Source organism: Eucalyptus grandis, chromosome 5 (genome assembly GCF_016545825.1).
Source record: "Eucalyptus grandis isolate ANBG69807.140 chromosome 5, ASM1654582v1, whole genome shotgun sequence".
NCBI classification, from domain to species: domain Eukaryota; kingdom Viridiplantae; phylum Streptophyta; class Magnoliopsida; order Myrtales; family Myrtaceae; genus Eucalyptus; species Eucalyptus grandis.
Genome location: NC_052616.1, coordinates 15,551,760 through 15,568,858, shown reverse-complemented (window position 1 = coordinate 15,568,858; position 17,099 = coordinate 15,551,760). Strand labels below are relative to the sequence as shown.

The following is a 17,099-nucleotide window of genomic DNA, read 5'->3' as shown; positions in this document are numbered from 1 at the left end:
GAGATGCAATTCATATGGTATGACTTAAACTTATTACTATATGTATGCAATCTAATTTATATAATCCTAAATATGCATGTGCTACGTGATATGTGATGAATGACATGATATTTCTATATGCATGCTATTTTATGATTTTATTTTAATGATGATTCATTTTTAATTCATATATGCAACCTATGCTAAATAATGATGATATGAGATTAATTATGAATTAACCTATTAACTAACCAAGGAAATGATCTTCTTGTGTTTTCTTTTTTAAATGACTTTAAAAGATAATGATGCAATACTAAAAATTACACGACGAGAATATTAAAGCATTAACCTATGACCCACTAACTAAAGCGCAACATGTGGTGTGCACATCATAAAATCTATATAACCTAAATAACAATTTTTTTTGTTTTTTTTTTTTAAATATTTTTTTTTTGTGTTTTGGTTTTATTAAAGGAAAATCATTCTAATTCCACATGAATCTTAAAAAGAAACTAAAATACGTTGCTTCAAATGCGAAATGTGTATAAACCTAAATATCTAATATGATGCATGACACGTAATGAGCAAATAATAACACGCTAAAATAAAAATCCATCCATGTAAATCAATGGCATTTTAATATGAATCAATGATGCAAAGAAATTCATGAATTTCGCCATAAAAAAGTCGAAATAATCAAAAATCTAACCCGACGTCTCGCGGGTCAATATTTTGATTATCATAACTTAATATTATAAATTTCTTAATGATGAAAATAAATCAAAACAAATCAAGTTAGAATATATAAAAAAAAAATGAAATCAAATATCTAGAAAATCACCTGGTCCAACTCACGGTTGGCTTGAGGAATGGCGAGGAGCAGCTGGTGGTTCGGTGATGGGTCGCCGTTCGGAACAAGGGCTGTCCATCGGAGCTCCGGCGAGGTTCGGCAGTAACCAGACCTGCAGCAAAACAGAGGAGGCAGCAAATGGTTCTGTTTGGGCGTGGAGCCGGCGTCGGTTGCTGCAGAGGTGAGCTGCTGAGATGGAGGTCCGAGCGGCGTGCAGCGGGGTCGCGGGTTGCTGAGGCGAAGAGGCGTCGGCTGAGTGCAGATGAGCAGGCTGAGGCACCGTCGTCGGAACGTCTGACGGAGGTGCAGTGGACTGCTGGTGTTCGGGCGGTCAGAGGCGCAGGCAGGGGCGGCGTTCGAACGGCGCTGCAAGTGGAGGGGAGCAGGTCGCTGCTCGCGGCGTCGAGCGGAGCGAAGGTGGCGCGGGTCGTCAAGCGCTGCCGGTGGAGGCGGAGCAGGGGCGTCGGCTGTGACGCGAGCTGCTGTGGTGCGGCGACGGAGGAGGACGGGCGGTTGCAGAGGTGTCGAGCGGTGCTCACGGACGAGCGGCAGGGGTGGCGTCGGCGAGCGCGAGCAGCAGGTCGCGGCTGGCTTCGGGGCGGCGAGCGACGCGGGTCAGAGACGCGGCGGTCGCGGCTGGCCTCGGGGCGGCAAGCGACACGGGTCAGCAGGACGTCGGGCGGCGCGGCGGTCGCAGCTGGCTTCGGGGCGGCGAGCGACGCGGGTCGGCAGCGGCGGAGGTCCGGATGACCGGTCGAGTGGATGCGGACGGGGAGGCTCTGGAGAAGATGAACAGTAACTTTTTATCTCTTTTTTTTTTTTTACCTTTTCTCTCTCCTGTCACTCTCACGTCTTCTCCTCCTGCTCTCTTTTCCTCTGACCTCTTTTCCTTCTGCCACAAATCAGCAAAAGCGAAAAAGAAGACTTCCTATTTCCACAGAATGAAATCCTCTCTATCCTCTCCTCTCTTTTCACCTTTTTTTGACTTTTTTCTCTTCTTCTTCAGTTTTTCCTATTTTCCTTCGATCCAGACGAAGAGAAAACCCCGGTTCTGAAACCTCGCATTCCTTTTTATAGAGGAAAGACTTGAAATTGTTGAAGATCCGGCGATATTCACTCAACTTCTTCAACAAAGAAATGGCTCCAAAAATCAAACGGTTAATTTTCTTTTAAATTTTGAAATGAGAGTATATTTTCAACAACAAAGATTTTCAAAAACTGAATTTCATTTAATTTATTATTTTCTAAAATATTAGGTGTCAACACTCGACAACAATTAATATCCGGAAATAATTTGCCAGATCAATTCAAATTTTATTATTTTTAGTAATATTCAACGTCTCATTTTACACTTTGGTAGAATGCCGCAGACAATAACATCTCCCTTCTCTTTTTATCCATTCTATATCAAGTATCTCGCCCTGATCTTATGGGGAACATTGTATAAAACACAATTACTTCATTCAAAACAGTATTTTGTTTCTTTAAAGAACCATTTCCCCGAGTCAACACACATTTCTTTAAATGCAAAATCAAAATCATCATCGAAAAGCATCACAATCAAGAGTTTACCTCTTCTATAGCATGGGAATCGACCATCACACACAAGGTTGCCTTTTCTCTCTCCCCTTCTGTTGAGATACTAAGACCGCTCCAACTCGATTTCTTTGCCTTGTATTTCTTTGATCTCGTCCTCCTTCTCTTGTTAGTGGGATTGTCGATCTCGATATTTCCGACTTTCTTACAATCAAAGCAAGTTGCATCCTTTTTGTGTCCGTCACTTCCATTGTTGTTCTGTGATACTTTTTTGCCTCTAAAGTTCTGGAGAGAACGCTCGAATTTTTCCAGTAAGTATGATAGTCTCAGTCACCGTTACCTGAAGAGTCGGTATCCTCATTTGAGTCATGAGCATTAGCTTCGAGAGCAATTGATTTCTTCTTCTTGGCGTTTCCACCTGAATTGTCCTATTTCAACTTCTTAGTCTTCACTGATCCAATTAATCCTTCGGTTGGCATAGCGTCAAGATGCTTTCTACTCATATTGCATCCCTCTTAGACTGCCATGAATCTGGAGGACATTTGAACTACTTTCGAAGCAATTTATGAGTCAAAAGGATCTTGACGCTATGCCCAACAGAAGAATCGATTCTGCATTTTCATATATTTTGCCAAGCAGCGGTAGTTCTTGCACAGTAGTATGATTAAACGAGTATGCATACTTTTTCATCCAAATTGAACATCTCCCAACTAGTTGTAAGAGAGATAATTTTGCTCTTCTTCATTTTGCTGGTTTCCACATGGGTTACCACCAATTTATACCACATCTCCTTTGCCGCCCGTTTCGCACGTTATATTCCATTGACGACTTCTGTCGGTGTTGGAGCACTGTCTTTGTAGTTTAGGTAGTTCCTCTCTAGGTGCAATGTCTTGTCCATCTTCAATCGCTTTTCATGCTTCATAATCCGTAGATTTGATGAACATCTCTCTTCCGCATCTCCTATAAATAGATTTACAGCCATCAAAAAGTGGAGATTGAACAATAAATTAACCACCTAATATGGTGGCCTAATGATCTTTAACTTGAACAATATTGCGCTTTTCATGTAAATGACAAAGATTAACTATTTTCATGAGTCGGTGTCATGATCTGATCTCTCGTGAAGTAGAAATCTGTTTATCTAGGGATTAGAATCTCAACTGTGCAGGAATGACCGGCATATTAGCGCTCAGTCTTCAACATTTTGTGTTCTCATATCGGTGGTGGACCGAGTAAAGACTCGTTTTTGAACCTATTGCTTCTGAACTAATCAAGAGGGCTTTTGTTAAGAGAAAGAATGTCACAAGATGCCTGGCTTTTCATCAAAGAAGCTCTTGGACATCAGTTTCGGGTTCAAGCATGAACTCGAGGACAGGATCGGTGGAGCAAGTTGACGCTGCAATGAAAATGGGTACATCTGAAGGTGCCCAACTTGCTTGGATCAGCTTTTCTAGTACTGGTAGATCTACGTCAGTAAACACTTTGCATTTTTACTATAATAATTTGTCAGATTATCCCGACATAATTAGTGTCTGAAGAAGACTTGAGAGTGGTGTATTTCAAGCGATTGTAATCTTTGCTCGTAGTCGAACATCTTGTCCATCTCTTCCCCATAGAGTAACCTGATCGGACCACAAATCCTAGGTGTGAGGTTCATATTCCGCTCACTCGGTTTATTTGGTTCTGTCCAAGCTTCCGCCGTCATGCGTGACATTTTTAGAAGGAAAATGACCGTTTGCTAAATAAGTCGGCTAAGTAATGGGTAGACCCATTAAACGGGTGAGTCGGGTCGTGTTTGGGTTGGGTCATAAATGGTCTGACCCAAATCGACCCATTTAACCCATTTATAACCCATTTATTGCAATGCAAAATTTTGACTCATCTTGACCCATTTAACTAAATTTAAAAAACTTATTTCTCATATATATATAAATATATTATTTTTTAAAATGATATTGCTACAATAGTTTTATACAACACAAATTTAATGGACAATTTTTATAATTTTTAAAATAATTATTTTAAAAAATCAAAATTTAATTATTTTTAATTTTTTCATTATTTTTTAAGAATATAATTTTTAATTTTCTTTTCTCTTTTCTCTTTTATTTTTTTCTTGTTTTTCTTCTTCTTCTTTGGCCGACCGCCAACCACAACGACGTCGGCGGCCAGGACCACGGGCGAGCCTCGAGTTCACCCGGCTCACCGACACCGGCGACCTCGAAGCTTGCTAGATCCGACGAGCTCGAGCTCAAGGCTCGCTAGGTTGGTGAGGCAAATCCGACAAGCTCGAGGCTCGCCAAATCGACGAGGCTCGAGCTCGCCCCCTTAGCGGGTTCGAGCCTCGCCGAGATCACGGGCGAGCTCAAGGCTCGCCTAGTCGATCTTGGCCATCGCCGTGCCGGCCACCGAAAGGAGAAGGAAGAAAGAAAAAAAAGGAAAGAAAATTAAAATAAAAAAATAATTATAATTTCGATATTTATAAAGTTAAAGAGGGAAGAGAGAGATTGTGAGGTTTTGGTTAAAGTAGGTTCTAAATCCAACCCATTTAAGATTTGTTGACACCTAAATTTTTGCCCAAAAATATTTCATGTTAAATTCTTGCGTATAGATTATTTAGGCATTTAATATAGTGTTTAAAATGGAAGATGTTTTTACTTTTAAAAAAAAAATTGAAAAAAAAAAAAGGATTGAAAAAAGAAAATAAAAAAAAGTTGGGGCCAATGATCTAAATGTGACTAGCCAAGCCTAGGAGGTCAGATTGGAATTCAAATGGTAAGTTGGGGCCAAAATGCAATTTTCAAAAGTTGAAGGACCAATTCGCAAATTTTGCAAAATTTGCGCCCGAGCCCGTAAATCATCATCTTGGTCACCAATTAAGTTGAAATTGAATTTGGGCCAACTCGAATCAATCAAATCGAGCCAAAAAAGACCAAATTTGCCTTGAATTGGGTATTTTTGGATAAGAAAATGGCTAAGTTTGAGGAACTTTCTTGCAAAATTGGGTGGGCACAACTGCAAAATCTGGTTGTGATCTTAAACTACTATACATTTACTTGCTAATTGATCAAAAACCTCAGCCAAATTAATGGATTAAAGCACTCAAACTAGTTACCAAAACCCAGCCCACGATTAGGTCTTAATTCGGAGCTGCTAAGTAGGCATATTGGTGGCCCCACCATATCCTCCTCACCTGCCCAACCAGCCCGATCTCTACACGTGATGGAAGACCATCATTGGTATTGCAAATGGACGAAAAATCGCCAGGGATAAGCTTCTGACAACACCGGAAAATAGCAGCAAAACCTGCACACTCAACAGCTGCATAATTGAAAAAATTGGCCAAGTCAGAGAGTGGGTGAAGTAGCCCTGTTGACAGGCCTGGTAGGTGGACAAAAGGCTGACCAAAAATCCTCTAATCCAGGGGATAAGATCACGGAAGCAAGGTCTTTCGAGGAAAGAGAGAGAGGAGACGAGAGGGAGAGGAGGGAGCTCGGAATCGTTCCCCAAAGAGGCCCTCAGAAGCAACTCCAGAAAAGCAAACCCAGAAATTCCAGATCAACCTTCTGAGAGAAAAGTGAGATTTTCGCAAACTTGCAGCCAAAATTAGCAAAAACCTCTAACTAGAGAGTGAAACTTCATTCAAAGATCTTTCCAACCATAGGTCGCACGTCCCAAATGGAGATCGGTAAGGCCTCCTAAAGCCCCCCGAAACAGTGCCCTCCTGGCGGGCCAAGAAAGTCCGAAAATTTTTCTTAGTGTTGAGACTGGTTGGTCATGAGTGAGGAAAGCCAGTGTTTTTGAGAAATTTGAGAGACAAATGAGGAAAATATTGACTTTTAGCCCAAACTAGAATACGTATAGTTTGGTGTGGTGTCAAGTTTTCCAACAAAATACGTCTAGAAGTCTAATGTTAGAGGTCAATGAAAACCTTCGTTGTCAGTTCTTTTTTTTTTTGCAGATTTCATTTCCAGTTTAAGAAGCCAACTTCCACAGGCCCCCAAGGATAATTTGTCGGTTTCATCGGCCAATAACCACTTGAAATGGAAACTAGGAAGCAAGGTAAGCATCCTAGATGTATTTATTTTCGAGTTTGAGCCTTTTTTGATCATGAAAATCAAGAGGAAAACCAGCCCGGAAAACTGATTTCTGAGGCTGAAATTTTTCTAAGTGTTTGAAATCTCTTCAAGAGTTTTGCATGTGTGCTTCTTGGAGAGGTCGTTTTGATGTCTTTCGGTGAGTCATTCTCTATGATGTTTGTTGCATTTGAAAGCCCATGTTACCTACTTTCACGTGGATTAAGTATAATTTCCCTTAGATCTCGTATGTGATGAGTGTTGGGGCTTGAATATGGGCATGTAACCTGTTTGCTTGACTTGGGTTCAAACCCAGATTTGCAAAATCAGCTCAAGCCCATGCATTTGAGAACGATTTTAGCTTGGTTCTAGTGTGTTTTTAGCTATGATTTCTATCTAATCTTGTTCTTTGCATGTGTTAGTATAATCTTGATACTTTAGTTCCACATGAGATTGCTTATGAGTGGAGATTGAAGGCTGCAAACATGGCTCGAGGAGGCTATTGGGGCTAGTTTAATGCACATCAAGTGTTCAACAAAATGCACAAACTAAGCTTCGATCTTGAAACGGTCGATTTGAGCTTGATTACTGTGATATTCATGTGCTGTGTTACTCCATGTTAGCATAGATCGGTTTAAGGAATTATTATTATTATTATTTTAAATAATAATTAAAAAAGAGAAAAATATGAAAATTTCAAAAATATCAAAAAATGTTAGATAGCATCAAATTAGGATATAAATGACATATATGAAATTTTCCTAATTTTAAAATGTCATTTTCCTAATTTAATGCTATTTTGGTATTTTATAACCATTTTTGCAAATAATCCATTTTGCGTAAATTAAAACTATTTAAAGTAATTTCATGCATATAGAGTAATTTCATGTATATTTGAATTCTCATTTTGCTCATGGGGATCCTGTCGGGCGTGATAACAAGGCCATGTAATATTATTTACTCGACTTGTATCGGGTTTACCTTTTCCGCGTTTATTTTCAAGTTATTTCAATTTCTTGGATGTTTACTTACGCTGCTTTTCATTAATTTGAGTGTAAATTTCTCTTCTAAATTATATTAGGATTAGTCTAGACATTAAAAAAAAAAAACTACAAAAACATTTGCATGGACACTTAGTGGTTTCATAAAGATTATAATTGGTAATCAAGAATGTGTGGCTATTTAGATAAATAACTTTCCAAGTTAGTGGTACCGTAAGGGCGCTAATAGAAACATTGGCGTAAGCAAGTCCTCGTTCCTAGAAATCTCTGGTTGCGTAGGAATCGAGACACCACTCTCGTGTCTCGATTGGTTTCTAGCCGACCCCAATAGGCTAGTGGCGACTCCTAGAAATATTTAGGTTGTTAATAATTGAAATATGAAATCCAACGTCGCGCGAGGTATGGGCTTGGGAGAGCCCGCACCTAATTTAAGGCCATTGGTCCGCTTCTTTAGGCAAATACCCCCAAACCTTCTTTATTTTCCCCCGGACGGAAAAGAAGGAGGTCGTGACAAGATTAAGACTCACATATCTTAAGTCTTTGATTATTAAACCCATTTAACTACTTTTTTTTTTTATCAAAATTAAGTGATCCATATATGGTCCATTTATGATTTAAATTGATTATATATGGGTCTAAGACCCATTTTGCCACCTCTAGTAATGGTTTCGATTTTGAGTGGATAAGTCGGTCCTTTCATCAACGTGACTATAGTATTTTTCTTTGAGATGGTCACTCATGAGATAATTAACCTACCCGATGAAGCCATTAAGGGATTTTAAATACAATAGACTTAAGAATTCGACTAGGGATGTTGCTCGGCCGTGCTAGTCTGTAAGGGTCATTGAGGCACAATTAAAAATCGATCAGAGACCGGAGATAGATCAATTCGACTGAGATCGCGATCAAAGTGTGGGTGATTCTACCTTATTGTAAAATTCTCGTCAATCGGCATTAAATCAATTTTCTATCATTTTTGGTACCCTGTGTCCATATTTGAAATCTTGAGATTTTCACGACCATCGAGAGTCGCCAATGTGTCGAATGGGTTCATTGTGGTTCAAAGAAAATCAACCACAGGTCAATTGCACCAAAAATTCCTAAAAGCTACAGTAGATAATGTCACACTAAAAGCGCGTTTGATTGAAAATAACTGCGAATTTGAATCCGATTTTAGAAATTGAAAGTCTTGTCTTATACGTCATTTTAGGAACGTCAAATCATTTTTCGAGGATTTTTCAGTGAGTTCGAGATTTTTACGGAAAATCGTTACGCACGATTCGGAAAACAAACAGAAATTTAGATTGGCCAATTTGAAGGGATTTTTGGCATCTAGTGTAAGTGAATTGATGAATCGAAGTTGTTTGGGTTTTTTTTCTGAATTCAAATTGGACCTCAACCGGATTTGTTTATTCAAAAAATCGGATTCCGAAAAGAAAATGAATTAAAATTCAAAATTGAAGGAAATGGCCGTTGTTGTTGCCCAAAACTTGTTGTTTGAGGGAAATTTTGTGCAAGAAAGCAAGTGTGGATCAAATACTTTAGCATGGAGATTTTTTGGGATCAAATTGGACTAAACAAAAGCAAGTGGGACCAAGAATTTCAGTTACCCCTGGATGCACGCCCCTCTTTCCTTTTCATTCTCTCTCTCTCTCTCTCACGCGGAACCCACCCCCGCCGACATCCCCTCCCCCTGCCGTAGAGAAAATATTGGGTGGTCCGGGACCACCACGTCAGCGTGGTCCCGGACCACTCATATGGCGCCACATATGAGGGGAGGGGACAAAAGAGAGAAAGAGAGAGAGCGTCGAGAAGTGGGCCCCGGTTTTCGTCCTTTGTCTGCGTTCCCCATACACGTGGCGCCGTGTGAGTGGTCCGGGACCACGCTGACGTGGCGGTCCCGGACCACCCAATATTTTTCCCCTGCCGTATCCCATTTCCCTTTCTCTTCCATTACTTTGATTTTTGGAGTCAAAGCTTATCTCTTTTCTGCTTTTGACCGGCACTCCTCCATCCCCTTTCCCATTTCTCTCGCTCGGTTCCCCCTCCATCGGCCCGTCTATTCTTCATTTTTTTCGGTTCTTCATGTGCCCGATCAAAGACCGAGCCATCCCTCTCGAATTCTCCTCCATTGCTGTTTGTTTTTGTTACACCGAAACAACTCGTTGAAGCCACAAATCCAGCCCTTCTCTCCGCGCGAAATCAGCCGCGCAAAACAGCCAACAGCCAAGGGAAAACCAGCAGCATTGTGGGCTTTGCAGGCAAGTTTCGGGCCCGATTTGTGCTCTGTTGGTGTCGCCGCTTTGAGAAGAATCGAGCCTCGTCGCGTCCCCGTCAAATTGATCCAAACGGATCGTTAATCCGGTGAGTTTTACTCACTAATGCTTTCTTAGCTTGCTAATTATGTTTAAGGGTTGATTAGATTTAATTAAGTGCAATTAGATGGTTAAATTATAATAGATTAGTAATTATTAATTAAATGCAATGCATGTTAGGCATTTGGTTCATGTAATTAGCAAGTAGAGACATATTTCTTTTTATTGAATACATCTCGGGATTTTTTCCCACCCGTCATGGGCTTCAATTAGGCATTACGGGCATAAATTGGATTTTTAGTATTTAATTATTAATTTTCGAAATTAATTTAATTAATTATTTATTTTTCGGAAATTAGGCAGGGATAGTTGACGACCGGAATTTTATGCTAATTGTCATGGCATAGTTCGTTTATTTAATTGAGCTTTATTTTGTGTTGAATCGAATTATTTGTGAAAGTGAGAATTATTCTTTAATTGGATAATCGTTGGTTATTGATTGAAAAATAACCAGGCATCGGTTGATAATACCAAAAATATTTGAGTGGACTACAGAAAATGTGGGAGTTATGGAAAGGAAAATATTATATTTTGATTAAGGCTGACCATGTACCCACACACAGCTTAGCAGAAAGTAGTATACCGATATACTATATCAACCTACGGGCAATATGTCAGCTTAGCAAAGAGCAGTATACCTTATTAGTTTTGATTGAAAATGTCGGTATACTATATCAGCCTACGGGCGATATGTTAGCTTAACAGAGAACAATATACATTATCAGCTTAAATTGAGCACTGTCGATATACTATATCAGCCTAAGGGCGATATAGTAGCTTAGTAGAGAGCAATATACCCGATTATCTCATAAGTGAGCTATATTATCTATTTATCAGCTTAGCAGTGAGCAGTCCTGATATGAACAGACTTACAGATAGTATGAGATGAGCCGACTAATAAAAGGTCGAGATGACATGTAATCAATTAGGTCGATTGATTATTGCTTTGATATGATGTCGTGAATTGATTGATTGAATTGAAATAACCAATGAATGGTCCGATTGACATGTAATCAACTAGGTCGATTGATCGAGATATCGATCTATGATGTGATTGCTTTGGATGTCTATTGGATTATGCTAATATGCAGGTGGAATCTAAGGCCAAGGTAAGTCATTTGACCCGTGTGTGCATAGGCGGTCCGGATAGTGTATTTGTTTACTAATCGAGTCTTAGGGGTAAAACTTGCTGAGACATAGTCTCGTCTCGATTGTGGGACAACATTTCAAGAGGAACCTGAGGAGAAAGAATCCAAAAAGGAGGACCCTAATGAGGAACCAGAGGAGGATTGCGAAGATGATCCAAAATAGGACCCAGATGAAGATTGAAACCCCCACCTTGTTTGCAAACCCAATGTGTGAACTAATAGGTGTTAGATTAAGACTTTTGTGAATAGTATTGTAAAACATACTATGAGGTTTGGTTGTATAAAAGTGTGGTTGTGGTTTTTCAGTTGTGAAAAATATAACCCTACTTTTCTATCCCATTGTTTTATTATTTTAGGATTTTATATCTGCTTCCGCATACATATTAAAATGAAAGGGGTTGGCGATGCGTCATGGGACATTGCTATTAATCGACCAAGGTGAGGGATGGGCATGTGCCCAAGGATCGGGGTGTAACAAATGGGATGGCAGATGAAATGTGAAGTCTATTGCTGAAAGTTATGACGTGAATCGTTATTAAAAGTGAAGATGCAAATTGACGTGGGTGCAAAAAGTCGGATGCGCGATGGATTAAAAAAATTATCTCCCAATACTTTAAGATCGCACACGAGATGCACGATGTATCAGCACGTGGACGCCATTGTATTGGTAACGGATAAAACAAAGAAGCTTAAATCGATGACAGAAGACCAGCAATGTGCAATACATTTATCTATTCTTTTCTTGCTTCCCTGGCTATCAACAACAGTTATTATATCCATACAGGCTCCACAGCCACCTCCCTCTGATAGTATACGGAAGCTTCATTTGCATCAAGAACCAGTTGTGCAGAGAGGGAGAGAGCGAGAGAGATCGATGGCGAGTGATAAAGGCACGGTGTGCGTTACTGGTGGTGATGGCTTCATAGCTTCATGGATGATCATGAGGCTCCTTGAACGCGGTTACTCAGTCCGGACAACTGTCATACCCGAACTGGGTTAGTCTTTCTTTTCTTTCTTGTTTTTTCCTGCCTGATCTTGGAGATTCATTCTTGCCATGAGTTCTGATCAATTGGAGTCTTAGACTGATGTCTTGTGCTGAGCGTGTTGAAAACAGTCCAACATCCTCTCATCTGTTTGTGCAAGCACATTCATAGTCAATAGTGGGGTTGGCATTCTTGATCGAGGATATATGTATATTTCGTAAGGATCAAGTGTATTTGACTACGCAAGTGTTTCACATGGTCTGTGTATGGGAGAAATAAATGCAGAAAGTTGGGTTGTCAACCAATGCAGAAATTTTTATATATTTCGTCCGATTCGGGCGTCTAAGGATCGATTCCGATTGGAATTATCATTAAAAGGAAACCCTTTTTGCCGCCTTTTGAAGCGTGAGAAAGCATAAGATGAACTAAATAATGGCAATAGACTCAGTTAACAATTGATCTGATTTTCGTTATATGATTTATGTTTACATTTACCATATGCTGAGGTGGCCAAAATAGAATCTCTTGCTCTTGTTCTACATAATAATTGACTGACTCTCCCTTGCAACAGCTTTTCGTGCAGTCCATATTGCTAAGGTATATGGTGTAATTCAGGGTACTCCATGAAAGAGACATGCTGTATTAGTTGATTTTCCCTGGACTGGCTTCTCTCACTAACCTGATCCATTGATCTCCAATTAAATGTTTGAGCTTTTCCGACCAAAAAAATTGTTTGAGCTTTTTTATTCACAACGCAATTGACGGATTTGTTCTGATCAGAAGGCAGCAGACACATCAACTTCTTGACAAATCTACCGGGAGCATCAGAAAGGCTCCGAATCTTCACCGCCGACCTTGGTGAACCCCAAAGTTTCGGCCCAGCCATTGAAGGCTGTGTCGGAGTCTTCCTTGTCGCCACCCCAGTGGACTTTGAGGACAGAGAGCCAGAGCCAGTCGTCACCAAAAGATCCATCGACGGAGCGTTAGCCATCCTGAGGGCCTGCCTGAACTCCAAGACTCTGAAGCGGGTCGTGTACACTGCGAGTGCATCTGCTGTTCAACTCAACAACTCCAATGCCAATATACTGGATGAGGACTCATGGAGCGACGTCAACTCCATCAGAGAAATCACGACATTTGGAGCTTCATATGCAATCTCGAAGACATTGACTGAGAAGGCAGTTCTCGAGTTCGGAGAGAAGCATGGATTAGAAGTGGTGACAGTGGTTCTCTCATTGGTCCATGGACCCTTCATTTGTCCCAAGTTTGCCGCATCCGTCCGGACTACGCTGGCTTTGGTATTAGGTATATGATACACCAAAAAATATCACATCATTTATATAAATCATGTGAGCCAAGTCAATTTAGACCATTGATCACGTGAGATCCACGGAGAGACTCATGTAGATAGTGGTACATAAACTCCATAATTTGAGAATGTCTCTGTTTGATGTCAAGTAGATGATAAAGGAAGACAAGACTGTAATCTGTCCATTCATATGTTTGTCTTCATTTCGATAATACAAAAAATATAAAATCTTAAAATGACTGGGGTTTGAAATTTACAGGGAATGAGAATGAGTACAATGTTCTTCTCAAAGTATCTCTCGTGCATGTGGACGATGTGGCGAGAGCACACATCTTCCTCTTCGAGCACCCCGACGCCAAGGGGCGGTACATATGTTCCTCGGCCACAATGACCATCGAAGAGATGTCCAAGTTTCTCTCGGAAAGATACCCGGAGTTTCAGATACCCTCACCGGAGTAAGTCCTGTTGTATCCCATTTCATGATCTAACAGATCTACTATTGCTGTTCTTGAACTAAGAGCAGAGTTTTTCAAATCCTTGCAGGTCCTTGAAGGAAGTGAAAGGCCCCAGGCTCGCCAGCCTTTCGTCGAGGAAGCTGTTGAACGCCGGTTTCGAGTATAAGTACGGAGTCGAGGACATGTTCGACGGAGCCATCCAGTGCTGCAAAGAAAAGGGCTTTCTCTAGATCAATCTCTATTCCATGCATATGATAGAACTTAGTACCTCAAGCCGAACATTGTAATGTTCAAAGTAATAAGCTGGCGTCATGCCATACAGTATGAACTATTTCTATTCTGATCTGTCTTAGGTTCATATCATATAGTCCTCCAAGAAAAATGCAGACGAAAACAGAGAAACATGTCAGGGAAAAGCGTATCATGTATCTAGCACGGCTCATGAGAACCAATTTGTCCGATGGCTTTGTGCAAGATGTCAAACCACGCGAATAATCTTGGTACTGCTTGTTTCTGTCATTTTGCATTTGATATTGCAGTGCTGAGAATATATGCACTCACATCATACATCTCCATATATGCACGTTTCTTTCTTCGTGAATCTCGTTGACAATTTCTGTTTCCGAAGCTTAATGCTGCAACATTTATGTTAACATGAACTCGAAGACTAGATTACTGAATGTTAGTAATATTTAACCTGGAATGGTACATTTTTGGAGAATACCACAAGTAATAACAATCTCCCGCGTCTTTTTTAATCCATGTTATATCAATTGTCTCCCCATATCCTATTGGAAATATTGCGTAAAATACACTTTCTTACTTCAAAACACAATTTTGTTCCTTCAAAAGAACCATTTTCCTTATTCAATGCATCGTTTGGAAGCCTTTTCCACTGAACATACACTTCTTTAAACGTAGAATCAAAATCATCATAGAAAAGCATCACACTTAAGAGAATCATATACCTCTTCTATAGTATTGGCATCGGCCATTCTCTTGTTAGCAGGTCTTGTGACTTCGGGTCCATTTTCAATCACTTTCCATGCTTCATCCGTAGATTTGATGAACACCTCTTCTCTGCATCTCCTTCAAATAAAAGTAGAGCCATCACCAAGTGGAGGTGGAACAATAGGCTGATATTCATTCAAGTGAGTACCAAACATAGTTGCCAAATGATGTTTTAACTCAAGGTAATAATTCTCTTTTTATAAATACAGGAAAAACTAGTCACTTTCGTGATCGGTGTAATGATCTGATCATGCGTGAGTTGGGAATCTGTTTATCTAGGGATCAGTATTTGCGTTGTGCAGGAATGGCCGAAGTGTTAGCACTCGGTGTTCAAACTTTGAGCTTTTATGCCGACGGTGTGCTTATGAACTAATCAGGAGGGCCTTTTTTTACAAGAAACAAAAAGGCTCTAAAGCCAATTAGAAGCCGCGAAATGCCTGGCTTTTCATCAAAGAAGTCTTGGACATCAGTTTCGAATTCAAGCACGGACTCGAGGACAGGTTCGATGGAGCAAGTAGGAGCTGCAAAGAAAATGGGTACATCAGAAGGTGCCCAACTTATGTCAGTCAGAACAAATTCCGAAAGGAGATCTCAAGAACCGTCAAAGAGCGCAGTTATGCAATTATGTTGATTTGGGTTTTTACTTATCTAATCATTGTCTGGAAATTATGTTGTTGCAATTATGTTTGAAGTGAAAGTAGAAATTGAGAATTTCGACAAAAGGAACAACTTTGGGTTCCAAAAGAGTTAAGATGTGTGCCCTGTAAAATGGAAATTGCCAGGAACTATGATAGAGGCTAATAAAATAGAGTTGATGAAGAAGGCCAAAAGGATAATCATGCTGAATCTATTGGATAAGGTAATGATCGAAGTGGCCAAAGATAAGAATGCTGAAGCGTTGTGGGCAAAACTTCAATCGCTTTATCAAATGAAGGTTTGAATAATCATTTGTACGTGCTGAAAAGGTTGTTTTCATTCCAAATGGTCTAGGGTACATCTATAAGAACCTGTTTAGATAAGTTTAACAAACTCATGATAGACTTGATGAGAACCTTAGTGAAGCCTTGCTGGATGAGAAATAAGAAATGATGCTGTTGGCATCTCTGTCAGATTCTTTTGAGCACTTGACCTATTCGTTATTGTAGGGTGCACTATGATTACCTTGAAAAAGGTAAAAATCACCTTGTTCTCTAAAGAGTAGCAAAAGAAATTACAAGAAGATAACTTCAAGAGATATATGGCATTAGGCTTTTTTATCTGAGGTAGAGGCGATTGGAGAGAATTTGAAAATAGCATATTGAAGAGTCGTTGGAGGTCTTATGTTCGGTTGATGTTATGCTGCAATGAGCGAGGACACCAAATGACAAATTGCCTAAGGTGCAAGGGCAAATGGATTAAGTTGGAGTCTGTAGGCGTGGTAACCATAGCAAATAATAGTTTCAGTGACGCCAATGATGAGTTAGCAATCACCATGAGTTCATTAGGTGATAATTGGATGCTTAACTCTAGATGTTATTATTATATGACTCTTTATAAAGACTAGTTTACTACCTAAGGGTTACATTTGTCAATCAAAATAAAATTCAGGGCAAGATAAATTTTATTATATCTTACATTTAGTGCCTGCTAAAGATAGGATAAAGTCAAATATAAAACGGATATAACCCTTATTAAATTATTTTATGGGGGAGGTGGGATAAAGATGAATATCCAATATCTATAATAGAAGAGTTATTTTTCTCAAATAATAAACTTCTTAAATTAATAAAATTAAAAGTATATTTCAATGTAAATTTAGTTTTTCAATTTAATCTTATTTTTAGTTAAATATTCAAACCTAATTCTATCTTAAAATATAAATTCAATATATAAATATATATTTATATTTATATTTATTACATATTTTGGCTATTTTTAGTATTTTAGGCATATTAGTACATTTTACTATTTAATAAAATTTCATGAGAAAATGATGGAAGGGGACAAAAAAGAAAAAAAAAAAGAAAATAATTAAAAATGAGATGAAAAAATAAATAAAAAGCAAATAAAAATGAAGTAGACAAAAGTGTGGCGAGAGATTTTTACCATCTCCATTTATGCAACTTTGAGGTTCATTTACATTGATATGCCATTTATACTAAACAATATACATAATATAATGTAAATAGATCAAAATTTATTAATGTGATTCACCAAATAATGGATAGAATATAGCAAAATCTATAAATTTCATATCATATCTTATTCAGTTCTATAATGATTAGAAATTTAAATGACCAAACATAACTAACATGCTTAAGATGCACAATGGAGTAGTGAGAATTTAACTAACATAAGGCATATATCAAAGCTGAGACAAAACATTATCTCGCTTAG

At 39.2% G+C, this 17,099-nt stretch overlaps 1 protein-coding gene across 2 annotated transcripts; it reads left to right on the top strand.

Moving 5' to 3' along the window:
* The first annotated feature begins 9,409 nt into the window (after positions 1-9,409).
* On the top strand, positions 9,410-14,242 carry LOC104444353 (vestitone reductase). Of its 2 annotated transcripts, none has more exons than XM_039312255.1 (5): positions 9,410-9,806; positions 11,750-11,960; positions 12,732-13,253; positions 13,517-13,712; positions 13,801-14,242. In XM_039312255.1, exons 2-5 carry the CDS (start codon positions 11,840-11,842, stop codon positions 13,940-13,942), a joined length of 981 nt encoding a protein of 326 aa, XP_039168189.1. In that variant the 5' UTR covers positions 9,410-9,806; positions 11,750-11,839; the 3' UTR covers positions 13,943-14,242. The 2 variants fall into 2 exon arrangements, with proteins under 2 accessions (XP_039168189.1, XP_039168188.1); XM_039312254.1 differs by having other exon boundaries at positions 9,412-9,806; positions 12,729-13,253; positions 13,801-14,241.
* Positions 14,243-17,099: the final 2,857 nt, after the last annotated feature.

Coding starts and splice junctions, on each gene's coding strand:
- LOC104444353 (XM_039312254.1), top strand. CDS start 11,840: ATGGCGAGTGATAAAGGCACGGTGTGCGTTACTGGTGGTGATGGCTTC. Junction 13,254..13,516: donor TACGCTGGCTTTGGTATTAG/GTATATGATACA, acceptor TGAAATTTACAG/GGAATGAGAATGAGTACAAT. Junction 13,713..13,800: donor TTTCAGATACCCTCACCGGA/GTAAGTCCTGTT, acceptor AAATCCTTGCAG/GTCCTTGAAGGAAGTGAAAG.